Genomic DNA, 27,262 nt, shown 5'->3' with positions numbered 1-27,262 from the left:
GGGGGCTGGGTGACCAGCAGCAGCTAAGCTCATTCCTCCCCTCTGGGCCACACCTCCACCATCTCTGAAGGTGTCACTTTCTTTCAATTTCTAAAAACCTATAAATCAGGGACTTCCCTGGGTGTCCAGTGGTTAAGACTCCATACTTCCACTGCTGGGGGTGTGGGTTCAATCCTTGGTTGGGGAACCAAGATCCCACATGCCAGGTGGTACAGCCTCAAAAGCAAACAAAAACTATAAATCACCAACAGAAACCAAGGACATCTGGGTATTTTCTCTTCTCTGAAAGTTATTTTTTTAATCCATTGTTGCATCTTCCATCTGCCACAGAGAGTCAAACCATAGAACCAGGAAGGAGGCCCTGCCGGGAGTGTTGGCAGAGTCAGCTCCAATCTTGACGTCACTCATGCTGGGCAGTGATGCCCCATGCATTGGAGCCAGAGCACCTCCCACTCTTCCTGTATAGACACAGGCTGGACAGCTTCCCCTTTGGGCCCCACTGTCTGCCTCTGTGTTCTTTTCAGGAAAAGGCATCCTTTCACTCCGTGGTTCAGGTCAGGGACACAGCCCTGTTGCCAATGCCAGGTACTAGCACTGACTGTGGTTAGGGTTAGGGTGTGGTAACTGAAATAGGCAATAAAGCAAACGGGATCAAGGGTGATGGAAGTACACAAAACCAGGAAGAAGCAGCCCACGAGTCTACCAAGAAATGAGTATACTTTTTATTGTCAAGAAACGTCGATTCTTAAACAACAGTGTTCGCTTCACTCTTGGCTGAAAATGGCTCCGAGTGACATTCTCTTGCCAGTCTGGACGTGGTGTGACCATGCTGCGGTGTGCTTGCTGTAACTAGAAATATCTTTGGCATTTTCTTCCCTTTAGTGTCATAACTCGTAAAACATTTGTACAAAAAAATGTAGATTTACAGAAAATATGCATATAAATCACTTATCCTAAAATGTAGTAAATAACGTAGCAAAAACTTGATCAGATCCGTTTCATACACAAGCTGGACAAATTGGCTGTGCGTAATCTCTAACTTATCTATGGCGTTTTATAAATTAGTGCTTTGACATTAAAAAGGAGGTTTATAAAAAGACCCCTCATAGCATCGAAAACTCTTAATTTCTCTCTCCATTTCCACTTTTTGTAGTCCCTAGAATTTATACTCATCACAAACATATCACCATTCTTATAAAAAGTAGTTATTTTAAGAAAAAAGTTGCACTGCAATCATGATACGTTACATTCAAAATTCCATGTTATCAAGAGTTCTTCCCTTTATAAACACATGTCTGAAATAAGAGCCCCATGCCCATCCATGCAGAAGTATCTGGTAAGCGGGGTACCAGCCTCGGTTTCATTGCTCGGGGCCACATGGTCACCACGACACTGGCGGGCGTCTAGATCCAGAGCGGCCTCCCCCTCCCGTCTGTGCCCCTCCTCTGCCTTGCACCCTCCTCAAGAGACTTTGCAGTTGTTCCTAGAGCAGCGTCTGGGGGGGCTTTGGGGGAGGTGGGTGCCCTTGGCTTTTCGGAGGCTGGTCCTCTTGTGGCTGGAGCTGGAGGCGAGGGAGCAGGGACGGCCGTGCGCCATCCTGGCGCTCAGGCCGGTGGCCATCGAGAAGGACTTGAGGTGGCTCCTGAGGGCCGTGGGCAGCGGCAGCCTGTCCAGCAGGTGCGCAGGCGTGCAGGACACCACTGCCCGGCAGCACAGGTCCTGCAAGCTCAGTACTTGGGAAAGGAAAGAAAATCCGGTTCACTTGCGTTGTCCTGGCGTGGGGCCAGCACCGGGGCAGCAGGACACCTGTCCACCCTCCGCTCTGGGACTCTGGGGCAAGACATCAAGGCCCAGTCTCCCACCCTGTGCCTACAGGTGGCAATTAGAAATGGGTGGTCCTGCTTTCGTCTCTTTAAACCCACTTTGCCTTCAAACTTGAGACCACCATCCTCCCTTGCACTGGGTCTGAGAGATGAGTCCTGCCCGGCAATGGCCAATGAGGTCTCCTGTGCAACCAGCTTTTGGGGCTTGAGGCCAAGGGCTTCAGGAAACGTGCTTCCCAACTGAGTAGCTGACCCAAAATAATGTGTTATCAGCTTTATAAAGACATACCGGAGAACACACCAGAAAAGCAAATGCTCTCACTTATATTTCACCTACATAGTTTGTTTTATGAGTCAGAGTCCCTGCTCAGATAGAGCAGGGCTCCCAAGGGGCCTTCTGGAAGCAGAGACTGCGTCTCACCCTTGGTGCGGTCAGGGCACTCCTCAACCCCTGGAGGATCAGACAGAAGAAACACAACCCAGGGTTTTGGTTCCTTTTAGAATCAAGGTCCTAACAACTTTCAGAACAGTACTTCTCAACTGGAGGCGATTTTGACTCCCTAGGGCATTTGGCAAAGTCTGGAGACATTTGTGCTTTTCACAAATGGGGGCAGGGAGACCAAGGATGCAGCTCACCCACAGCATAGGGGACGCCCCCACCAGAGGACACTCCATCCCAACTGGCTCTAGTGCCATGGGGCAGAAGCTCTGATTTATGAGAATGGAGACAGCGACCTGGGGCCAGGTCCTGTGAGGCTGAGCGCTGGAGGGGCTTCCGGGCAGCCTGGAGGAGCACTTACCCTTGCTCGGCCTCCAGAGCCGGTCCATCCCGTGCCGCAGCAGCACGATCCTGGCCAGCTCCATAAAGGACTCAGTGATGTTGAAATTGCACAGCGGGCTGACCTCGAAAAACGTCACACCCAGGCGCTCCGCGTAGGCCTGGGCCTGCTCCGTGGGGACCTGCCGCTTGAAGGCCAGGTGCAGGCGGTTCCCCACCAGGATCTTAGGGACCCCTGGGGCGTGCTAAAGGGAGACAAAGAGGCAAGGAAAGTGGGTCAGGCGCAAGCTTTGTTGTTGTAATGACAGGTGCCCTGGGGTGATATCCACCTGGAACTTCAGAATATGTCCTTTTTTGAAAATAGGGACTTTGCAGATGGAATTAGTTAAGATGAGGTCTTGGGGTGGACCCGACATCCCGTTACTGTGTCCTTATAAGAAGGGGAGAGGACGCACAGGGAAGGAGACACGTGACGGCAGAGCAGAGATGGAGTGAGGCGTCCACAGATCAGAGACCAGGGACTGTCAGCAACACCAGAAGCTGCAGGAGGCAGGAAGGATCCTCCTCTCAAGCAGAGGGAGCCAACACCTTGATTTTGGACTCTGAACCCAGAACTCAGAATGAGTTTCCTTTGTGTTCAGCCACACAGTCTGTGGTGAGCTGTTACAGCCACCCCAGGACACTCACAACGGTGGGTGGGACTGACCACTGGATGTCCCCGTTGGCAGCTGGGCCGGTCAGGGTGCCAGCAGGTAGCAGCCTAGTCACCACTGGTCAACCCACCTGACTGTGTGCAGGGCCTCATCCTGTGCTAGGAGGTGACATGTCCTCCCCGCTGTGGCTGGAGCCTTGTGCCCTGGCCCCCCTGCCCATCCCCGCCGTGCGCCCACAAGGAGGGCGCCCTGCCCCTGTTGTACCTCATTGATCTCCTTAATCCACCGGTCGATGCCATCAAAGGACCAGCGGTTTGCGATGTCGTACACCAGGATCACACCCTGGGGAGGCAACGGTCACTTGTGGACAGACTGGCCAGCACGCAGGCCACTCAGGCACACACTCACAACGAGCTAAACAGTCATTCTACTTATTTTAACGCAAAACACATTTTTTAAAATTTATGTGCCAAATGTAGCAGCTATATGATCATTTCCAGTGATAATTTCATAAGCTCATGGAGAAACCCACAAATGTGAAGGTGTGTTGGGTAGTGGAACTCAGTTCCCCACATTCACGAGCTGGTCCAGGGACATGGAACGTGGGGGCACTGCAGAGCCCACCCACCTGGACAGAGTTCCCACACAGTGCAGACACACACTCATGTGAATGTGGTGCACACACAACCCACATGCCTGCATGTTTATCTATGTACATGCATAAATGCATGTGAACGCACACCACTCCTGCACACGTATATACAAATGCAACATGCAACCACCACCCCACCCCACCCCACCCCGCCCCCGATGCTGAAGGCTTGGGAGTCACCAAACAGTCCACAGCACAACTTTAGACTCTGGCATCAGTTTATATGTGAGCTAATTGCTTTGTCCTCCAAGTATCCATTAAAGAGCATTCCGAAAGTCATTATTAAAGTCAGTTTGACCTCCCAGTTCAGGGGATGTTACCTGTGCGCCCCGAGAGTAAGAGCGGAATATGGTACAAAATCTTCCCTGACCCGACGTGTCCCTGGAAAAGATGTTGGAGGCCTGTAAGAAGAAATCACTGCTTCCTGACAACAAGGTTTTTGAACTTGGGAGCCAGAACATTGTATCATTGTCAGTCAGTGGCCATGCCAAAGGAAAGTCCAAGCCCCCAACGAAATGTTGGGCACATTTTCCCTGGAGAAATCCGGACCTTGAGATGTCCTTCTGGGTGCTTTCTCTTTTCTAATTATTTGAAAAGTCAACTAGAGAAAGTAGTAATGGGTTGAAGTGTGATGTGTTAGCCACTCAGTCGTGTCCGACTCTTTGCGACCTCATGGACTATAGCCCACTAGGCTTTGCTGTCCATGGGATTTCCCAGGCAAGAATACTGGAGTGGGTTGCCATTTCCCTTCTCCAGAGTAATGGGTTTCCACATAATAATTCTGACATTTCAATAAATCTAATTTAGGTTTTTTACAAGTTGTATAATTTGGAGATAAAGCTATCTTTGGAATGTGAGTCTACACTGAGGGAGAAATAGGCCAAAGGATTTGGTGGGGTCACTCCACTTCCAATTAGCTCAAAAACATCATGGGAATTCCCTGACATCCAGTGCTTAGCACTCCTCGATTTCACTGCCAAGGGTGCTGGTTCAATCCCTGGTCGGGGAACTAAGATCTGGTAAGAAAAGATCTCATGAAGCCAGCCCTGTGGATACATCCCTATATTCCTCAATATGAGGAAGTGATCCTGGGATGCATTCATCAGGATAAAAAAGAAGAGCACTTTGGGACAGACTCCACCCCGTCTCAGGGCATTTACTGAGATGGACCGACCACCCCAACCAGGCACAGGGGCTCCATTTCAGATGCCAAGGAAACAGGAGCAGCTGTTACAACAGCCTTCTGAGTCCAGGACAAGTTTGGATTGAGAGGGGAGCCCTCAGGAGGTCTCTGGGGAGGAAGGAAGGGAAAAGAGATTTGAGAGTCAGCAGGGACAGGGGCATCGAGCGGACATCATGGAGAGAGGCTTCCTGGGTCAGCCTTGGGAGCTTACTGCTCTTGGTTAGGGGTGGGTGGGGGTGGGAGAAGGGGCTCTGGGCCCTCTGGAGACACTTATGGCCTTGAGAGGTCTGGCGTGGTCAGGCGGGAGAATGGAACCATGCAGGTGGCCTGAGAGAGGGGATGACACAGGAGCTAGTGATGGTGGTCAGGAAAGCCACATGGCGTGGGGGCAACCAGGGATCAGTCACAGCAGGAAAACCCTCGTCACCCACCCCTGGAGCTGGAGGGTCAGGAGCATCACACCAGAGCATCAGAACCAAGGCTGCTGGAGTAGGGACCAAGAAAGAGACCCAATTCAGAGCTGTCCACCCTCCGCCCTGTTGAGCTTGGTCACAGTGTATGGCCCCTCGGCACTAGCAAGACAGAAGAAGGCCACATGCTCTGGACTGACTCCGAGGCCCATGCAGATCTCAGCTCCCAAGGGACCTATTGGGTCAGGCTGGGGCTGAAGCAGTGGATCTTCCCTCGGGTGCCACCAGAGTCCCCAAGGGCCAGGACAGCTCCCCCCACCCCATGTTCAGGGGTCAGGAGGGACCCCTGACTCACCAGAGCTGCAGCTTCACCCTCCGGCCGTCCAGCAGGATGGTGGTGGTCTTGTAGTCGATTCCTGTGAAAGAGGGTCGAGGCAGCTTAAGTGCTAAGCACTTCCACAAAGTCTTGTTCAGGTAAAATGTGCAGATCAGAGAGATAATCTCATGCTGGGGAAGAAAGGACTTCTCACTGGTGGGATCCAGCACTCACGGGGCAGCTGAACTGGGCCCTACTTGGACCCTGGCCCACCAGCCTCACCTACCTTCTATCTGAAGCAGGGTCTCCAACCTCCTCTCCTCTCCTCCCTTACCACCATTGCCTCCAGCTCAGTGCCCAGGCCCCTGCCACTACCTGAGCGGTGGGCAGCAGGAGCCCCCAGAACAATTCTGCAGCTGGCTCTACACATGGCCTGCTGGCCCCAGGTTTGCTGAGAGACTGTGGGCAGCCCAGCCACACACCCTTGTCTCTGCTGGACTCAGGGCTAGAACGTGGAGCTCCTTTCCTCCAAGTTATCCCACTGCGAATGTAAGGTAAAAGTGTGTAGAAAATGAAATTAGTTATGAAGTATTTTCTCAACTATGCAAAGATGAAACATGTACCGATGTGCACAAGGGTGATGAAATAAAGTTCCTGTTCTATGGCGAGACAAGAAAAACTTAGACATAAATAGTTTTTCTGCCCATATGGACTGCCTCCCTCCTCCGCTTTATGTATTGGACATCTGCGTTGACCACACCTCCATAGGAGACAACGTGCATGCCTGCTAAGTTGCTTCAGTTGTGTCCGACTCCTTGTGACCCCATGGAGTGTAGCCCACCAGGCTCCTCTGTCCATGGGATTCTCCAGGCCAGAGTACTGGAGTGGGTTGCCATGCCCTCCTCCAGGGAATCGTCCCGACCGAGGGATCCAACCTGCATCTCCTGCATTGCAGGCGGATTCTTTACTGCTGAGCCACCGGGGAAGCCCACAGGAGAGAACATTCCTTCTTAATTTTGTAAACCATCAGGATGGCCTGGTCAGCACTTGATAACTCCTCAGGAGATAACCGTCTTTCGTAATGTTGTGAGGGATCATGATGACCCAGATTTGCTTTGGATGAGCAGACCTAGATTGTGTAAACCGTCAACGTGCCTTTTGATGTATATCCCTTTGTCTCAAAAACATTTATAACTGTGCTTTGACCTGTGACAGGCAGAGCAGTCCTCAGAGCTTTCCGAAAGACAGTCTCCCAGGTTATAATCCACAGGTTGGTGCAAATAAAATTTTGCATTACTTTCTTGAAAAACGTTAGTTTCTCAGTCACATCCGACTCTTTGCAACCCCATGGCTTCTCTGTTCGTGGAATTCTCCAGGCAAGAATAATGAAGTTGGTTGACATCTCCTAGCCCAGGGGATTTTCCCAACCCAGGGGTTGAACCTGGGCCTCCTGCATTGCAGGCAGATTTGTTACCATCTGAGCCACCAGGGAAACCCTTCATTTTCTTTCTTAGACTAATTGGTTAATTTTTCATGGTGTAGTGGCAGGATATCAGAGACACCCACCAGAGGACACCGGGGGTCTACCCTGAATGGGCGCTCGGTATCAGCCTTCTGAGTCCCGCAGGCTCCTCAGTACTCCTCAGGTGTTCTGGTGAGCTCTCCTGATATCCGGATCTCACTGTTTAAGTGATGATCCTACAACTTTTATTTAAGGTTTTCTTTACTTGACTTGGAGTCTTAAGGGGCACTGGTGAATTTCCTTGGTAGAGTCCCAGGGAGGTCTAGGCAGGAAGCCCAAAGAAACATAGGCAGCTGGAGTTTTGTTAAATTTGGCTTCAATTAAGAAGAAAAAAAAAAAAAGTCGATACATGGTCTGACCAAACAGTTTGCCAGTGACACAGGACAGCCTGCTCAGCCCCAAGAACAAGGGACACCAGCTCCTGCCCGCCACAAGGTGTCCTCAGGTGACTGAGAACCTAACGGAGATGTCCGAGGATCGAGCCTCCAGACCTGCAGCAGTGCTGCAGCAGATCCCAGATCCCATTACGAGGATTAAGTAAACACTGTTCTGGGGACACACGAGATAAAAGCTGATCACCGAGTACTCCAAGCACCCATGGTGGTTTTAGACTGTCAGAGGGTGAAACTAAGAAAAGTAAAGAAGTCGAGCCGATCCTGGGAGTAACTCCTTGGAGAGCTAGACTCAGAAGCAGCACAAAGCTCATCAACCACACTGTCCTCAGAAAGTTGTTCAGATCGTATCTCATCTCTGAGCAACCAAATCAATAACGGGAAACTGCTTCAGAGGCCAGACAGCTCATGGATGGACAGCCACCGATGGGGACACAAGCTGGGTTTATATAGAACTGATGCTTGCAAGTGCTTACTTAATTGGGAATTAAAGGAAATCCTGCCCTGAAATGACCAAGTTGGGATTCTTTTTTTGGCATTCCAAAACCGATTTTTGTGTGAACACTCAGAGGAAGCCAGCAGAGGATAATTTCTTACTATGTCAGTCAGTCTCCAGGACCTCTGCCTGCAGGGTCTCCTGGGAACTAGAGTGATAAGAGCTTCTCTTTTTTCTAAAGTTGGATTGCATGCATGAGTACTAAGTCGCTTCAGTCATATCTGACTCTGCAACCCTATGGACCGAAGCCTACCAGGCTCCTCCACCATGGGATTCTCCAGGCAAGAATACTGGAGTGGGTTGCCATGCCCTCCTCTAGAGGATCTTCCCGACCCAGGGATCAAACCTGCATCTCTATGTCTCTTGCATAAAGGCAGGTTCTTTATCACTAGTGCTACCTGGGAAGCCTTAAAATTGGATTAGCAGCAGAAAATATTTGTGGGGCTAGTTTCTTGGATCATTTGAATTGGAAAGGCTCCTAATTGTCAAAATTTCAAAAGACTCATCTTAAACTATTGTACCTGTTTTAATCTGTATGCAGAAGCCCCTAGGAGGGACTTCCCTGGACGTCTAGTGCTTAAGAATCCAGATTGCAATGGAGGGGATTCGAGTTCTACTCCTGGTCAGGATAGATCCTACATGTTGCCGAGCAACTAAACCCATGCGTCCTGACTACTGAGCCCAAGCCCACGATTAAGATCCCGCCGGCTGCAATGAAGACCCGACACAACCAAAAAAAGGCTTGTCTCCTATCTTAAAGCAGGTTAAGGGCAATGCCACGTGTCTGGTGGGGATGGCAGAATATTCAGCCTCACATTCTGAGGACACATCATCCAAGTGTTTAGGACAGAGTATAGATTCCAGACAGTGTTTAGGTCAGTAGTTTTGGATCTGGGCAATTGCATCTTTTTAAAATAAATTTTTATTTATTTAATTTTATTTATTTTTGGCTGCACTGACTCTTCACTGCTACACTTGGGCTTTCTCTAGTTGTGGCAAGTGGGCTTATTGTGGTGGCTTCTCTTGTTGCAGAGCACAGGCTCTAGAGTTCAAAGTCTCAGTATTTGTGATGTGTAGGCTTAGTTCCCAGACTAGGGATCAAATCTGTGTTCCTTGCATTGGCGGGAGAATTCTTAAACACTGGACCACCTGGGAAGTCCTGAAATTACATCTTGTAGTGACTACCAAGGACCTCTTTACAGTCCTTTAAATCCCTTCAAATGCTTATGTCCTTCCTTTTGCAATAGTCAGCACTGGGGCATATGTAGCATGAGACACCCACACACATACACAATAAATAAATAGAATATATACACATTTACTAAATAGAGTGTATATGTGCATAATAAATAGGTATGAATGCATATATATATACATAATAAATACAATTATAATTATATATTTTTATATAAGCTATACATAAATTAGAGATACCAAGGGAGCATTTCATGCAAAGATGGGCACAATAAAGGACAGAAATGGTATGGACCTAACAGAAGCTGAAGATATTAAGAAGAGGTGGCAAGAATACACAGAAGAACTGTACCAAAAAGATCTTCACGACCCAGATAATCACGATGGTGTGATCACTGACCTAGAGCCAGGCATCCTGGAGTGTGAAGTCAACTGGGCCTTAGAAAGCATCATTACGAACAAAGCTAGTGGAGGTGATAGAATTCCAGTTGAGCTATTTCACATCCTGAAAGATGATGCTGTGAAAGTGCTGCACTCAATATGCCAGAAAATTTGGAAAACTCAGCAGTGGCCACAGGACTGGAAAAGGTCAGTTTTCATTCCAATCCCAAAGAAAGGCAATGCCAAAGAATGCTCAAACTACCGCACAATTGCACTCATCTCACATGGTGGCAAAGTAATGCTCAAAATTCTCCAAGCCAGGCTTTAATAATACGTGAACTGTGAAATTCCAGCGTTCAGGCTGGTTTTAGAAAAGGCAGAAGAACCAGAGATCAAATTGCCAACATCCACTGGATCATCGAAAAAGGAAGAGAGTTTCAGGAAAACATCTATTTCTGCTTTATTGACTATGCCAAAGCCTTTGACTGTGTGGATCATAATAAACTGTGGAAAATTCTGAAAGAGATGGGAATACCAGACCCCCTGACCGGCCTCTTGAGAAATCTGTATGCAGGTCAGGAAGCAGCAGTTAGAACTGAACATGGAACAACAGACTGGTTCCAAATAGGACAAGGAGTAAGTCAAGTCTGTATACTGTCACCCTGCTTATTTAACTTATATGCAGAGTACATCATGAGAAATGCTGGGCTGGATGAAGCACAAGCTGGAATCAAGATTGCCGGGAGAAATATCAGTAACCTCAGATATGCAGATGACACCCCCTTTATGGCAGAAAGGGAAGAAGAACTAAAGAGCCTCTTGATGAAAGTGAAAGAGGAGAGTGAAAAAGTTGGCTTAAAGCTCAACATTCAGAAAACGAAGATCATGGCATCTGGTCCCATCACTTCATGCCAAGTAGATGGGGAAATAGTGGAAATATTGAGAGACTTTATTTTGGGGGGCTCCAAAATCACTGCAGATGGTGATTGCAGCCATGAAATTAAAAGACATTTACTCCTTGGAAGTTGTGACCAACCTAGACAGCATATTAAAAAGCAGAGACATTCATTACTTTACCAACAAATGTCTGTCTAGCCAAGGCTATGGTTTTTCCAGTAGTATGTGTGAATGTGAGAGTTGGACTGTAAAGAAACCTGAGTGCTGAAGAATTGATGCTTTTGAACTGTGGTGTTGGAGAAGATTCTTGAGAGTCCCTTGGATTGCAAGGAGATCCAACCAGTCCATCCTAAAGGAGATCAGTCCTGAGTGTTTATTGGAAGGACTGATGTTGAAGCTGAAACTCCAATACTTTGGCTACCTGATGCAAAGAACTGACTCACGTGAAAAGACCCTAATGTTGGGAAAGATAGAAGGCAGGAGGAGAAGGGGACAACAAAGGATGTGATGATTGGATGGGGGCTCAATGAATATGAATTTGAGTAAACTCCAGGAGTTGGTGATGGACAGGGAGGCCTGGTGTGCTGGAGTCCATCGGGTCGCAAAGAGTTGGACATGACTGAGTGTGAACTGATACATATTTATATATAGAGAATATAGAAATATATATTTATGGTTCAGTGGTAAAGGCTCCACTTTCAATACAGGAGACATGGGTTTGATCCCTGGTGGAGAAGATCCCCTGGAGGAGGAAATGGCAACCCACTCCAGTATTCTGTCCATGGGAATCCCATGGACAGAGGAGTCTGGTAGGCTACAGTCCATGGGGTCACAAAAGTCAGACATGACTTAGCAACTAAACCACCACCATCATACATAAAAGTTAACTTTGAGGTTTCTCAGACGGTAAAGAACCTGCCCGCAATGCGAGAGACCTGGGTTCGATTCCTGGGTCAGGAAGATTTCCTGGAGAAGGGAAGGGCTACCCACTGCAGTATTCTTGCCTGGAGAATCCCATGGACAGAGATTACAATCCTTGGGGTCACAAAGAGTTGGATACGACTGAGGGACTAATGCTTTTTTTGCATACACACACACACAAATATTTAGTTTTTCCCTTGGAATGCTTAAAGGTTTTGCACTGTCTGCCTGAAGCAACACATAAGTAGACTTGGGTATCTATTTTTGCATCTGGAGATAACATGGGCTTTGGCACATCTGTTTCCAGACAATGAGAGAGGATGCTTGCTGCTCACAGGCTAGAGGGCTGTTTCACTTTTATTCTAAAGGAAGTTAATCTACCGCATGAGCTGGGCTGGCTCCTTTGATTTAGAAAGTCTCCTAGCGTACCGATATTTTAGGTCCACAATAAAAAAAAAGTTTTCATAAATGTGAAAGAATTTGTTCCTGATGGTCTTCTTAAGCATACTATTAAAATGAGTTTTTAAAACTGTATTTGGTTTTTGTTTTCATGAGTTGTGGACGCACATGGCTTCAGGGGTCACCTCATTCTCTAGGGCTTGGTATGGAAAATGTACCACACCTGTGTTCCACTCTCCATTTTCTTTCTTTATTTAGATTCACTACACAGCTTGTAGGATCTTAGTTCCCTGACCAGGGATTGAACCATGGGCCCATGGCAGTGAAAGCACCAAGTCCTAACTACTAGACTGCCAGGGAATCCCATTCACTCCCCATTCCAGTCTTCACTAGTCCCTTCTTTTGCTGTGTCTCTCCAAACTTCTAAACAACGTCCTTATATTCCTACTTCCTGACTTTTCAGTTTTAGGCATTAATCAATTTTCCATTACAGAAGGTGAAAATATAGTTCTGTTTCGCTGACGTACCCCCGCCTCTATCTCTAACACACACTCTCTCTCTCGTTTATACATGCACACACGGACAGAGACTAGTTATGTTGCTGTTTTAGCTAAATCAATACTCAATTTTACATCAATGTGACCAAGTGAACACTGTCCAGAATGGAACCATGTGGTATACTGTGTTTATTTGTCCTTCATGTATGATTTGTTTTTGTTCTGGGTCCACCATGTGACATGTGGGATCTTAGTTCCCCAGCCAGGGATCCAACCTGTGTCCCCTACATTGCAAGACAGATTCTTAGCTGGATTTCCAGGGAAGTCCCCATTTTTTGTTTGTTTGTTTGTTTCTTCTGGAGTTAAAGATTGCCTTTTGGTTTACTCGCTTAGTTTTCCCTGCATTTATCACTAACTCCTCCCTATGATCTCCCTAGTCATCTAAATCTCTAGATGTGGGCCCATCTAAACTCAATGAAGAGTGACTGCCCTAGACACAGCATAAATAAGTGTCTAGGCTGTCCTCACTCTTCATTGAGTTTAGATAGGCCCACCGCTGAGGTAAGAAATAATTTTCCTTCAGAAACGCAATCTGACCTTTCCTCTGGCAGGGTATGAGGGGATCTTCTCCTTGGTGCTGGTGTTTTGCAGTTTCAAACCTTAGTATGGGGCATCTTTAGTCTTCTTTGTTTTGCTGACCACTCAACAGCTCTTTCAATCTGGAGATGCAAATCTTTCAATTCGGGGAAACTTTTTTTTCCCGTATTTAGTTATTTGGCTGCACTGTGCCTTAGCTGCGGCTCCCAGGCTCTCTAGGTGTGGTACAAAGGCCTAGCTTCCCCACAGTACATGAGATCTTAGTCCCAGACTAGGGATCAAACATTAGATCAATTCACCTTGCATTAGAAGGTGAATTCTTAACCACTGGACTACCAAAGAAGTCCCTGGGAAAACTTTCTTGACATGTTTTCCTCCTCTGGGGTCTTATTAATAAGACGTTGGCTTTCTTTGGAAATTTTATTTCTGCCATCACATTTGCAATTTCCAAGATCTTTGTCGTTTTTTTGGATTTCTCGCTTTTGACATTTTGCCTCTGGTCACAGCTGCAAAGCTCCTACTGGACCAGCCCTCCTGCAGATAACAACTCTCAGCGGTGGACATGATATAAAAACCAGTGAGCTGATGACCCTGGAGAGTGACTGGCCAAGCAGGTAGGAGAGAGAGCGTCTTCACTGTTTTCTCCACATTGGCATCATAGCTTGCAACAGTCATATAGTTTGGAGTTGCCCGGGGCCAGCTTCCTCCCCAGGTGGAAATTAACCTAACACAGAAGAAGCAGGGATGGGGCATGTGCAGAGAGCAGCTTTGAGGAGAAGGAATAGTGGAGAGTCCAGAATGGCTCAGCCTTGGGATCTAGCCTGAAACTAGGTGCACCCCTCAGCCTGTCAGTTACATGAGGCCACACAACTCCTCTTTGCTTAAGCTTCTTTGAAAGGATTCTTTTTTTGCACCAGAAAATGCTCTGACAGAAAACCCATGAAGCAGTGACTGGAGAGAGAGGCAGAGGAAACTTAACACACAAATCTTGGAAAAGGTACAGAAGTACCTTTTAACATCTTCCCAAAGCAGAGCATAATGCCCTCTACATCCCAGAGTTTCACTAATAGTAAAAATGTATTTGGCCTTTCCAGGTGGTGCTAGTGGTAGAGAATTTGCCTACCAATGCAAGAGACCCAAGAGACACAGGTTCAATCCCTGGGTCAGGAAAATACTCTGGAGTAGGAAATGGCAACCCACTCCAGTTTTCTTGCCTGGAAAATCCATGGACAGAGGAGCCTGGAGGGCTATGGTTTGTGGGGTCACAAAGAGTCAGACATGACTTAGCGACTGAACACCAAACATGTATTTGAAAGAAAATCTAGGGACTTCACTGGCGGTCCAGTGGCTAAGACTCCATGCTCCCAGAGCAGGGGGCCCATCTCTGGTTGCGGAACTAGATCCCACATGTCGCAACTAAGACATGGTGCAGCCAAATAAATAAAAATAAATAAATTTTAAATTTATTTAAATCATTATCAGCGATAATGATCTAACTATTAATATTTGGGACCCAAACTGAACGATGACTCTGGTGGTAGTTCTTATCACGGCCAGTCCCTGCCGGCTCACCTGCGCTCGGCACACCAACCCTGATGCCTGGGACCCTCAGGCACCCTCCCCCAGTCATGTGTGCTTTGGAGACCCAGGTAGTCTCCATCAGTATTAATGTCCTTTAGTGCTGAGACCCATCCTTCTTCCTGCACAGACCCATCTGTGCAGCTGAGTGCTTCACTCCCATGGTAGGCACCTCGTTTATCCCTGTAGCTGAGAATTTGGGACGGGGAAGAACCGGGGAGGTTGTGGGTGAGGGTTGGGGGGATGGGAAATAAAGCTTGAGAAAACATGCCTCCCCTTTGATCTGTAGGGTGGAAAGTGGGAGCAGAGATGGGCTGGCCCACCGGGGACCCCACAGGTTTCCCATGTAGGACTGTGAAGATCCTGCAGGGAGAAGCTCTGTGGCACCTGGGAAAATCCCATTCCTGATGACCAGCAATTTCCTCCTCCTTTTTTTTTTAAATTTAATTTATTTTTTATGGAAGGATAGTTCCTTTACAGAATCTTGCTGTTTTCTGTCAAATCTCAACATGAATCAGCCATAGGTATACAAATATCCTCTCCCTTTCGAACCTCCCTCCCATCTCCCTCCCCATCCCACCCCTCTAGCTTGATACAGAGCCCCTGTTTGAGTTTCCTGAGCCATACAGCAAATTCCCATTGGCTACCTATTTTACATTTGGTGATGTAAGTTCCCATGTTACTCTCTCCATACATCTCACCCTCTCCTCCCCTCTCCCCATGTCCATACGTCTATTCTCTATGTCTGTTTCTCCATTGTTGCCCTGTAAATAAATTCTTCAGTACCAGTTTTCTGGATTCCGTATATATGTGTTAGAATACATATCTTTCTCCCTCCCTCTTCTTGTGCTTCAGTTTCCCGGATGGCTCATGTCTGAGACCTGCCACCAGCCATGGCCTCAGATCAGCACAAGCTCCATTCTTGCCCAGGCCTCTGGGCCCCAGAAGATAAACCCTCCGTCAAGGATGTGCCCACCTCAGAGAAGCCCCCAAGTCACACCTATCCATGCCAGGTTCAAAGCCTGATTGTAAGAAGGGTCTCTTTTTTCATACACTTATTTATTGAACCTTTTTTTTTTTTTTTTTTTAATGTTCCTCTGTTTATGTGTTCACTCTGTGCCTATTTATTGCACTTCCTCTTCTCTGACTCTCTTGCTTTTTGGTTCATAGTTTTGACAGCAGTAGTGTCCATGTTAGGCTCAGAAGGTATAACACACATTCAGTGCACTCAGCCCATTCACCAAGAGCTCTGTCCATCAAAATAAAATAAAAATACACAAAAGTCCTTGAACAAAGCCTGTCGGAATGTTCACTGAGTGAATCAGAACAACAGAACAAGAAGAGAGATAATTTTAGCCTAAAAGAAAAAGCAAATGTCAACTGCCAAGCCACTCCTTACACTTTGAGGCCACCGGATGTGTAAATAATCTATTTCAGCTTCTCCTGCACCTGCTGAATTCTATCTCTATGACTTAGAGGACCCATGTAAATACTGGCTAAGTATCATTGATGAACGTATTCATCATGAGAACCTGACTTTTGAGAACATGCCTTATGTTGAATTAAAATATCTGAAAGCAGAGTGCTGGCTGCCAGGGGTGTGGGAGGGTCCAGGTTTCTACTTGCAGGGGCGAGGAAAATGTTCTAAAATTAGAAAGTTACAGGGTTGTGAATGTCTCAAATGCCACTGAATGATTCACTTTAACACGGTTGCATGTGTGCATGCTAAGTCACTTCAGTTGTGTCCAACTCTTTGTGACCCTGTAGCCTGTAGCCCACCAGGCTCCTCTGTCCATGGGATTCTCCAGGCAAGAATACTGGAGTGGGTTGTCATGCCCTCCTCCAGAGGATCTTCTTGACCTAGGGATGGAACCCGTGTCTCCTGCGGCTCCTGCATTGCAGGAGGATTCTTTCTTTTTTTTCTTCTTTTTTTAAACAACTTTTTATTGGATATAGTTGATTTACAATGTTGCGTTAGTTTCAGGTGTGCAGAAAGATGAATCAGGTATACATATACATATATCCACTATTTTTCAGGTTCTTCTCCCATATCGGTCATTACAGAGTATTGAGTAGAGTTTCCTGTGTGATACAGCAGGTTCTTATTAGTTACCGGTCTATGGGGTCGCACAGAGTCGGACAGGACTGACGCGATTTAGCAGCAGCAACAGCAGCAGTGAAAGTGTTAGTCGCTCAGTCATGTCCAACTCTTGTGACCCCGTGGGCTGTAGCCCACCAGGCTCCTCTGTCCATGGGATTCTCCAGGCAAGAATACTGGAGCGGGATGCCATTTCCTTCTCCAGGGCAGGCAGATTCTTTACTGCTAAGCCACCAGGAAAAGTCCTTTAACATGGCTACTTTTATATTATGTGAATTTCACCTTAAATACGTATGTCCTATCCCGAGATGTACCCTGCCTGGCTTTTCAGATTAGAAGGGCACTTTGTTGGGAAATGTTGGGGTGCCTTACAGGACTGAGGGGGCTCAGGATGGGAGAAGCACCGAGACCCCAGGGCTGAGTCACAGACCCAAGCTTCACCCACGGCTCAGAGCCTGCCCCTGTGGTGCTACCTCACGTTTCCAGGTAGTTCTAAAAGTGTCATTTTTAAATGGGGATCTGAAGTGTGTTTATCACATGAGAATCCCACAGAGAGCAGCTACCGAAGTCCACACCAGTCCCGCTCTTTTTCAGAGTCTGTGCTCAGTCACTCAGTTGTGTCCGACTCTTTGTGACCCCATGGACTGTAGCCCGCCAGGCTCCTTTTGTCCATGGGGCTTCTCCAGGCAAGAATACTGGAGTGGGTTGCCATGCCCTCCTCCAGGGGATCTTCCCAACCCTGGGATTGAACCCAGGTCTCCCGCATTTCAGGCGGATTCTTTACCGTCTGAATCACCAGGGAGGAAAATGTGTTCCTTGCACATTTTTCCTTCCTGGTTTTTCTCTTTGAGATAGCAAAGTGGGGACTTCCCTGGCACTCCAGTGGTTAAGACTCCAAACTTCCAGTTCAGAGGGTGAGGGTTCAATCCTTGGTCAGGGAACTAAGATCCTACACATAGTGTGGACAAAAAGACAAAAAAAAAATAGCAAAGTAGTTTGACCCGAGTGTCTCCAGCCTCCTCATGGCCTGGCTACCCCAGCTCATCCACACAGCTCCCAGCTCTTAGCTGCCCCAGCTAAGAGCTGCCCATTTGGGGGCTCCCCATTAGGGGGCTAAACTCTCCCATGCCTTCCCTGGCAGGAACAGGACCACTGTCATGCCCACCTTTTCCCCTAACAATCTATGTGCTAAGCTACTGCATTCAGGCCTTGTGAAATCCCGCAGCAAGGACAAGCTCCACAGACCAGATACTGATGGGACCCAGTACATCACCTACCATGAATGAAATTAGGGGTCATCCAGAGTTTCCCCTATCACTCAATACGGCCCAATGACTACCCCTTCTTTCCAGAGCCCTGACACATCAGAGGGTCCCAGGCCCTTCAAACTGCAAGGCTGCCCCTGCCACATCTTGAGGTCACCCCTTAATGTGGGCACTGCTTAGACCTGGACTCAGGCCACCAGCAGGGCTCAGTTGTCATGTTACTGAGTCTAAGCTCCCTCTGCTCGCCACACAACCCGTCAGTGAATCCAAGAGACAAGGTGTTGAGGCACGGAATACGATGAAAGCCAGCTGACTGAGAAGGTGGCATAAATAAGTGGAGAGAAATAACGTGTTCATGGACCGGATTGATAGACCCAGTATAGTTAAGTTGGCAGCTCTCCCCAAATGGATTCATAGATTCAATCAAAAATCCTGGTTGGATGTTTTGGGGGGGTAGATTGACAAAGCTAAATTTTATATGGAAAACGAAAGGAATTAGTATAGCTCTTATGAGGCAAGGAAGACCCAGTGCAGCCAAAATTAAACTTTAAAAAAAAAAAAAAACCCACCCAAAGAGACAAGTCATCTGTATTAGCAAACTGATGAAATGCTGGTAGCATCTTAAGCCAGTGTGCTGCAGTCAGACGCGCTTTAGGAGCCCCTGGAGCCCCTGCAAATGGGTGGGTGGACCGGCACCCTGCTCCTAGAGAGGAGGAGGGGGGAGGGTGACCCAGGTTGAGTGGGGAATTTGGTTGAGGCCTGCAAGGAGGCAAGCTCACTTCTGAAGAAGGTAAACCCTGAAGATGTCACAGAAACTGCTGTCTTACATCATAGCCCCTTTAAATTGTCTTCTTTGTGGATCTGACAAAATCTACATAACTGATATTTTTAGGTCCAAGCCCCCCGGGCGTTGCAGCTCTTCTGTTTTTATTTATATACAATTCACTTTTTGCCCCCAGTTAAGCTAAAGAAGCCTGGAAAGTGTGAAACAGAAGTTCAAAGCAATCTCTTAAGGTGAAGTGAGCCCACCACAGCCTGCAAGTACTCGGTAACATGCCAGCCATTTCCATACAACTTGCTACTTCTCTTCACCCCTAACAGTCGCCACGTGGACCCTGAGCTCCTGGGCCAGCCATGAGTAAGCAGGTGTGGCTGGCAGGACCCGGGCAGGACCTGGAGGCTGTGATTACCTGGCTGCTCTCACCTGGCAGCCACCAGGCATCCCATGACAGTGGCAAAGGACACAGGGAGGGGTGGCTGGGCCTCCCGCTCTGGTAGCTGAGTCTCTTACAACCTGGACTGGCTAGTTCTGAGCCCTTCCCTGCCCATTACCTAAAGTCAGGTTCACCCTGGACTGGGGGCTTGCAGGGGTTAGAGGTCAGACTAAAGGGGCTGTCTCCACTTCAGGGAGAAGATCCCACAAAGACACAGGAGAGGTAGGACTTACTCAAGGACTTTTAACAAGAAAATCTCATACAAATACAATTTTATTGTTTTCAAATACGTGGAAGTATTTATGACATAATTTTAAAAACCCAATGCATTAAGTTTACTGAGTGCTCACAAGTGGTACTGAGGGAGATGAAGGAGTTTGACCATGAAGAAGGAGGATAAAACACGACTCAATTCTCAGTTCAAACTGGAAAGTGATGACTTTATAAATCGTGTTTTGAATCCTAAAGTGGTTGCCCAGGGAGACGGGCAGAGTCCCTGTAAGCTGTCTGCAGCATCTAGAAGGTAGCAGGAGAGAGTGGGCATCTCCTGGCAGAAAGACTGTCAAAGGCAAAGAGAAAGGACAAATAACCTATTTCACGCCATGGTTCTTCTACACTCTCAATAAGTGGGAAGTGTTATTTTTAGCTCTTGGCAAAGATGAAATGGAGAAAGAAAGATGGGAGCTTCCTGCTGGGAAAAGGAAGCTGGAGAAAGAGTCAAAAGAAAGTAGTCAGAGAAACAGTGAGTCTCCTGTTGGGAAGGAAAAAAACTGGAAGGCAAGAGATTGTAGCTTTTGATGTCAGTTTGATCCACTCCCATCACTCAGGAAATGAACAAAATGTAGAAACTCAGCAATCAGGGAAGGAAAGGGTATGAACCTGGCATCAGGAACACCCCAGCCTGAGCCCAGGGGGGACCCAAGATGAGCAGAAGACAGAGCCCAGCTACAGCCTTGATTCGCCACCTTCTGGATACCAGCTGTTGAGGCCTTCTTTCCATTTCTGCCCAGAGCAGGACTTCCAAGGGGTGAAGAGGTAGGACTGAGCACCAACCCACTGGACAGAAGTGAGGCTCCAGGGCCAGTAAGGGCCCGGTAGGACCCTGAGTGTGCATGTCAGCCATGGGAAGGAAGGACAGCTCCTTGGGCAATGGGCCACCCAGTGAGAGGTCTCCACAGCTCACATGCACCCTCCTGCTCCTCCCAGAACTCGGGTTGCAGGACAGGGTCAGGAACCTGAGGCCCCCGCCCTCCAACTGTAGGCTAGGAGGCAAACAGAAGGTCCTTGGTGGAGAAGCCAGGCCTCACCAGACTGTGTCAGAGCACAGACTACATGCAGGTGGAGCTGCCCCGGTATGAGACAGACACAGGGATACACAGCAGACCCGCCTGCAAGCATGGAGCAGACCCGCCTGCAAAGCAGAAAGCCTGCAGGTGGGGGGTGTTTGGTGCCCTGGCTGTGACAAGTGACAGAGCAGTGTGAGGGGAAGGGGGTCTCTACTGGGTATCCAACTGGAAAAGAATGTGTCTTGACCTCCACCCCACACCGTTCCTCAGTCCAGTGGGACAGCATCCACCAATGTCAGAGAAAAGACAGTGGAGCCTCAGAGGACACCCCCAGCCTGGGACAGACAGAGACTTGTTCAGCACCCAGAGTCCCCCCCATGAATACCCATCATTTGGATTATGTAACAATGAAGGGTTTCCGTACTTAGAAATACTATTAAAGGGATTAAAGGCAACACATCAACACATGAGTAGATAACTCACGATACGTATTTCTGACAAGAAACTCACAGCCAGAATGTATTTTTTCAAACACCCGCACTGCCCAGTAAATTCAGCCTAATGGAAAATGGACAAAAGTGTTCAATCTCATCAGTCATTAGAGAGGTACAAATTCAAGCTACACTCTACTTTCCAGAAGGGCTAGAATGCAAAAGAACAAGAACCAAGTGTTGGTACGGATGTGGGCAAACAGAACTCCCAAACTTGGCAGCAAGAGTCTAAATTGAAAATATTTTCAGTGTATCTTCTTAAGTTAAACATATGCGTGCCACAATACTCAGCCGTCCCAGGTATATTCTGACAGAAATAGGTCTTTGGTGTTCCAAAGACTCACAGTGGACACATTCACAGCAGGACTAATCACAACAACCAGAAACTGGAAACCACAGAAATGCCAACCCCAGCAGGATGGGTAGATAGATAGATCACGGTGCATTCACACCAGGGATATCATAAACCATCCACAACCATATATGACCCAGGAGAGTCTTATACAATGAGAGCAAGAGAAGCAGTCACAGTACAGCTCTAATTTTTACACAGAATGAATGAAAAAGTAATGACCCGCAATGTCAGAAGCCCGGGCAGCGGTCATATTTTGGGGTGTTGTGGCTGGCGGAAGGGTTGGGGGCCCAGGAACCTGTTGGTGTTGGGCTTCCAGGGTGCTGGTTGCATGGGCTTGTTAGCTTTGTGAAAATTCACTGAGCTATGCAGTGATAATAGGTACATTTTCCTATATGTATGTGTCATACTTCAATAAAAGTTTAAAAAGGAATGGAAAACAACTCAACTTGTAAGGAAATGTGAGCCCAGGAGCAGACAGAAATTCATCCCAGTTACTTCATGCAATGGAACAATCTAATAAAACCACGAAGTTGGTAAAATAGTTCAAAGGAGAGTTTTTTAAATGAACTTGTAAAGAAGTTTTTAAAAATTGAAAAAGAGGAAAATTTTAAAAGTAAGGAAAAATTAGAGAATTCTCTGCTGGTCCTGTGCTTAGGACTCTATGCTTTCACTGCTGAGGGCATGAGTTTGATCCTTGGTTGGGAAACTAAGCTACTCCGGTATTCTTGCCTGAAGAATTCCATGGACAGTGGAGCCTGGCAGGCTACAGTCCATGGCGTTATAAAGAGTTGGACACAACTGAGCTACTAACAGGCAGAATAATGGCCCATCAAAGAGGTCCATGTCCTAATTCACAGAATTTGTGGATATGTTAGGTTACATGGCAAAGGGGAATTAAGTTTTGCTAGTGAGGTGATCTTAAGATACAGAGATTATTCTGGATCATCTAGTGGCCCCAGTGTGATTACATGCGTGCGTGCTAAGTCTCTTCAGTCATGTCCGACTCTTTGCGACCCTACACATTGTAGCCCCGCAGGCTCCTCTGTCCATGGGATTCTCCAGGCAAGGATACTAGGGTGGGTTGCCGTGCCCTCCTCCAGGGGACCTTCCCAACCCAGGGACTGAACCCATATGTCTTACATCTCCTGTATCGGCAGGTGGGTTCTTTAGCACCACCTGGGAAGCCCAGTGTGATCACAAGCGTTCTTAAAAAGGAAGCAGGAGGCAGAGTCCAGCTCAGAATGATGAGATTCGAGAAAGACGCCCCCACCCCCGGCCCCCGCCCAGCTCCCACTGCTGGCCCTGAAGGTGGGGGAGGACCTACAGGCCAAGAGACAAAGGCAGGTTCTAGAATGCAGAAAAGGCAGGAAAACAGACTGGCCACTAGAACCTCCAGAAAGGAATGCAGGCCTGCTGATCTTGACTTTAGCCGATGAGATTGGGTTGACTACCACCCCTCAGAACTGTAAGAGAATTTGTGTTATTTCAAGCCACTACATTTGTGGCAATCAGCCCAGCAGCCACAGGAAACCAATACAACTGGTGTCACTGAAGTAGAAACACCAATAAATGCACCAGAAGATGTTTTGAGAACATAAAATAAATTTCCCTAAAATTGAGAAAAAAAAATCTGCAAATTGAAAGAGTACTCAGTGTGCCAGGAATTCAAAATGAAGCTTTCAGCTCTGAGACATGGTCTGGTTAAGCTCATGAAATGAAGCAAAAAGAAGGAACCCGTCAGAAATTCATGAAGAAAATGCAAATCACCAGTATGGGAAAAAAAAATCAGCTGTCTTCAGGCTTCCCCACATCCAATGGCAGAGGATGGAGCAGCGCTTATAAAGGTTGAGGGAAAGAAAACAGCAGTTGAGACTATTACACCCAGCCAAGACAGTGTTCAAAGATAGAGGCAAAGGACAGTGACATGAAAATGCTTAGGAAACACTCATGAGCCCTTCCTGAAAAAATGATTGAAATGAAATTAGCAATCAGAGAGATAGCAAAATAAAAGATTACCAGTGAGCACAGAGTACTCTGAAATACTGAATTAACACTGAGCAATTGTGGGCACTGTAGCTACTATGCAGAATTGGGTATTTGGAACCTGGGCACCTGAACATACAAACAGGCTCTGAACTCAGGGATAGGGGTGGAGGGAGATGGGTTGTGAGGCTGAAAGGCCCTTGCCTTTTCTGCCAGAAGCACCCACACTGTTTCAGAGTGAAATGTGTTTTTAAAATAATAATCATGATGATTCCAATTTCTGCCAATTTTTCATAATCTCTTTTCAGTTTTGAATAGTTCTATTTATTTTTGGCTATGCTGGATCTTTGGTGTTATGTGGGTTTTCTCTAGTTGTGGCAAGTGGGGGCTACTCTCTAGTTTTGGTGTGCGGGCTTCTCACTCTGGTGGCTTCCCTTATTGCACAGTGTGGACTCTAGGGCATGCAGGTTTCAGAAACTGCAGCACCTGGGCCCAAGAGTTGCAGCTTCTGGGCTCTAGAGCACAGGCTCAATAGTTGTGGCACACAGGATTAGTTGCTCCTCATCATGTGGGATCTTCCCAGATCAGGGATTGAACCCGTGTCTCCTGCATTGGCAGGCAGATTCTATACCACTGAGCCACCAGGGAAGCCCCATAGTCTCTTTTCTTAATCCAAGAAGAATCTTTTAGTAAATCAAAAACCCACAGAGGGCGCATCTATCATATCAGTTCTTTTCTGCAGTGTCTCAAGCCAAGCTGACAAGACCTTTTGTGGAACATGTCTTTTTAGCCTAAATCCTCCCTCTGTGTCAAGGAAAAAACTTCAGGAGAAATCCCTATCTAGTTGTTAGAAGTCTCGGTTCAGCACATAGAATGAAAGTAACAGCAGAAGCACCAAGCCCCCATTCACACCAGCCAGAAGGACCTTCCTGCAAACGCTGGTCCACGTTCCTTTTTGCCCCCACGTTGTTCATCTACTACAGAACAGGAAACATCCCACAGCCTATTCCCCCAAACATACACAGCACTGTATTTGCTGAATGTTTTGTTACTTCACCTCCGGCCCATCCATTCACTGAGCCGCACACCAAGAGGACCCAGCTGAGGAGGAAACAGTCACAGCTCCCCACTCTCATAGAGCTTAAACCCAGCACTGCGCTGTCCAGCACGTCTGCTGCCTCACAAGTGGCTGTCCAGCACTACAAATGTGGCTAATGCACACTTTTAGGGCTTCCCCAGTGGCTCAGTGGTAAAGAATCCACCTGCAATGCAGGAGACCTGGGTTCCATCTCTGGGTTGGGAAGATCCCCTGGAGCAGAGCACGGCAACCCACTCCAGTATTCTTGCCTGGAGAATCCCATGGGTGGAGGCTATCATCCATAGGGTTGCAAAGAACTGGATGCGACAGAAGTGACTGAGCACGCACACTTTTAGTTGTATTTCCCTCTAACATGCTTTAAGTGTAAAGAACTACATGTAGCTGATGACATCATCTTGGACAGTCTGTTCTAGAATCAGAATCTGCCTTTTCTTAGAACCAGGGGGTGACTGTTACATGCACTGCAGTGTGAGAATGGATCCAGGTTTTCACCATCAGCTCATGCCCCCATCTCAAACCTTCCCCAACTCAGTGTGCTGCCCATTGTCTTCTCAGTCCTACCCTGGCTGACCAGGACAAGAAGCACCCCCAGGCTGGCTTGAACATTAAGATTCCATTCCCTAGGCTGCCTTCCTCAGCTACCCAGGAACCAGACAGCAAGCAGCAGCCTCTGTATTGGAAATGTGGCTCCTGCCCCTGAGATGTTAGCTCAACGGTGAACATCCACAGCTCTCCTTCCACAGCCACTCAGCCTGCACCAGCCAAGCAGCCTTTGGTGGGTAAAGACCCGGGCACTGCGGGAACACCTGGTCCTCCCGCCTCTTGGCCCAAGTTCCGCCCGCTTTCCTCCCTGCGGCCCTTCTTTTCCTCCTAATGTCCACCCTCTTTCAGGGGCTGCTGCTCTCAGACCAGAAACTTCTTGGACCCCCTGTAGGCTGCCATCGGGTGCTCTGGTCTCCCCTCACCCTGGGGCCCTCATTCTCTGTCGGTCCTTCCCTTCTTGCACCCCAGACCATGCTCCCTAGGTCCTTGCCCTTTCAGGCCTGTCCACCAGGAGGAGGAGCACCTCCACATACAGGGAACCCTAAAGCCTCGAGATGTGTCCTCTGTGCTTTCTCTCCCTCCCTTTCCATCCGACCCACGCGCAGAGCCACCACCTGTGAGCCTGCCCGCGCTGTGCTCGGATCCCACGCTCCCAGCCCCTCGCGCCGGCATCGCATCCGCAGGCGTCCTTTCCAGACTCGTCGTGTGCCAAGTGCGACCTCCCGGCAGGACACCCAGGAGCAGCCCCGCCAACCTTCCTCCCCAAACCCGGACTGTGTGGTCGTACGCTCTCCTCCGTCTGGCAGTCACCCCCAGGTCGGGAGGACCCCAGCGCCCCATTCAGCCGCTCGCTCCCGCCTCACGCTCAGAGTGCGCGCGTCCCAGCCTCACTCCCACTAGTCCCCTGGGTCCCCCATGTCCAGGGTTTGGGGTGTGCAGCCGGGGCTGCCCGCGTCGTGCGGGCGGGATTCAGGCAGAGACTCGACGGCCCTAAGCCCGGTGCTCCCCTTCCAGGTCCCGCGTTCCCTTCTCTTTCACAGTCCCGGCGCGCTCCACCCCTCCTCCCCTCGCCTCGGGGGCCTCGCTTTCCCTCCCAGGCTCCGCGGCCCCAGCTCCCCTCCCTGATCTCCCTATTCCCTCCGCCCGCGGAACGCTCCCCTTCGGGACCCCGTACCTCCCCGGCCTCTTTTGCTCGGCTCTTTGGCGACCCTCGCCGGGCCAGCTACCCCTCTTCGCAGCCCCCGCGCTCTCCACCCCCTCTTCTCTCCTCTCCTCCCCTGCACCCCGCCCCCGCCTAGCTCTCGGGTCTGCGCCCCTCTCCTCCCCAGCCCCCGCGCGCTCCACCCCCACTCCATCCCGGCCCGGCGCTCACCCGCGGGGTGGCCATACGGGGACTCGGCCGCACCGTCCTGCAGGCTCGCCAGGATCTCGCCTTTGCCCACGTCGCTGTCGCCCACCAGCAGGAATTTGAGCAGAAAGTCGTAGGCGCGGACCGGGCTGCCCCCGGTGCTCATCGTGCCGCGCCAGCGCCCGCGCCCATGCCCAGCCCACGGGACAGCGCAGAGGCGGTGGCCTGGCAGTCCAGCGCCGCGCGGGTCCAGAGGTCCCTGGAGCACTGCGAGCCCCGCGGTCCCAGCAGCCTGACAGCGCGCACTCGGGCTCCGCCCAGCCATTGGCCGACCGCAGTTGCTAGGGCGGCTGTACACTCTCATTGGCTGACTGCCCATCCATCTCGTTTTCGTCTCCTCCTCTAGGCCGTTCCCATCCGCCCCTCCCGGGAACCTACGGTCTCTGCTGCCAATGGTAGACGGGAGGCGGGGCGGGGCGGGGCGGGGCGGGGCGGGGCCAAGGTTGGGGCGGGGCGGGGCCAAGGTTGGGGCGGGGCGGGGCGGGGCGATCAGGGGGCGAGGCTGGGTGATCACACTCCAGCGTGGGCTCTTGGGCTGGGTGCCAAGGCTCGCCTCGCACCCACCCAGAGTCCTCACTGGGCCGGGTGGGGTCGTCGCAAGGGCCGGTTCCGGTCGCAGACGCGTGGGAAGTGGCCTGATGTCAAGGGCCCGTGCCCCAGGCAAGCTCGGGCTCTCGGTCGCTCCCAGAGGTCCTTCCACCGCACCACGCAGAGTGCTGGGTGCGCGTGCTTGTGAGTGCCTGTTCACGTGTTTGTGCGCATCCGCGTGCCTCTGCGCGCGTGTGTGCATGCGTCTGCGCACCTATGCCTGGGTACGTCTTCAGGTGCTGG

The 27,262-nt window shown here is 49.1% G+C and overlaps 1 protein-coding gene across 1 annotated transcript; it reads right to left on the bottom strand.

The window, feature by feature from the left end:
• Positions 1 to 719: 719 nt before the first annotated feature.
• On the bottom strand, positions 720 to 26,664 carry RAB40B (RAB40B, member RAS oncogene family). The gene is made up of 6 exons (XM_070388866.1): positions 26,396 to 26,664; positions 5,855 to 5,915; positions 4,227 to 4,287; positions 3,519 to 3,596; positions 2,624 to 2,846; positions 720 to 1,733 (listed from the first exon to the last, which is right to left on the bottom strand). Exons 1-6 carry the CDS (start codon positions 26,535 to 26,537, stop codon positions 1,462 to 1,464), a joined length of 837 nt encoding a protein of 278 aa, XP_070244967.1. The 5' UTR covers positions 26,538 to 26,664; the 3' UTR covers positions 720 to 1,461.
• Between the last annotated feature and the right edge of the window lie 598 nt (positions 26,665 to 27,262).

The sequence above is a fragment of the Bos mutus genome, chromosome 19, assembly GCF_027580195.1.
Source record: "Bos mutus isolate GX-2022 chromosome 19, NWIPB_WYAK_1.1, whole genome shotgun sequence".
NCBI lineage: Eukaryota > Metazoa > Chordata > Mammalia > Artiodactyla > Bovidae > Bos > Bos mutus.
This window is presented reverse-complemented; position numbering and strand designations above follow the sequence as displayed.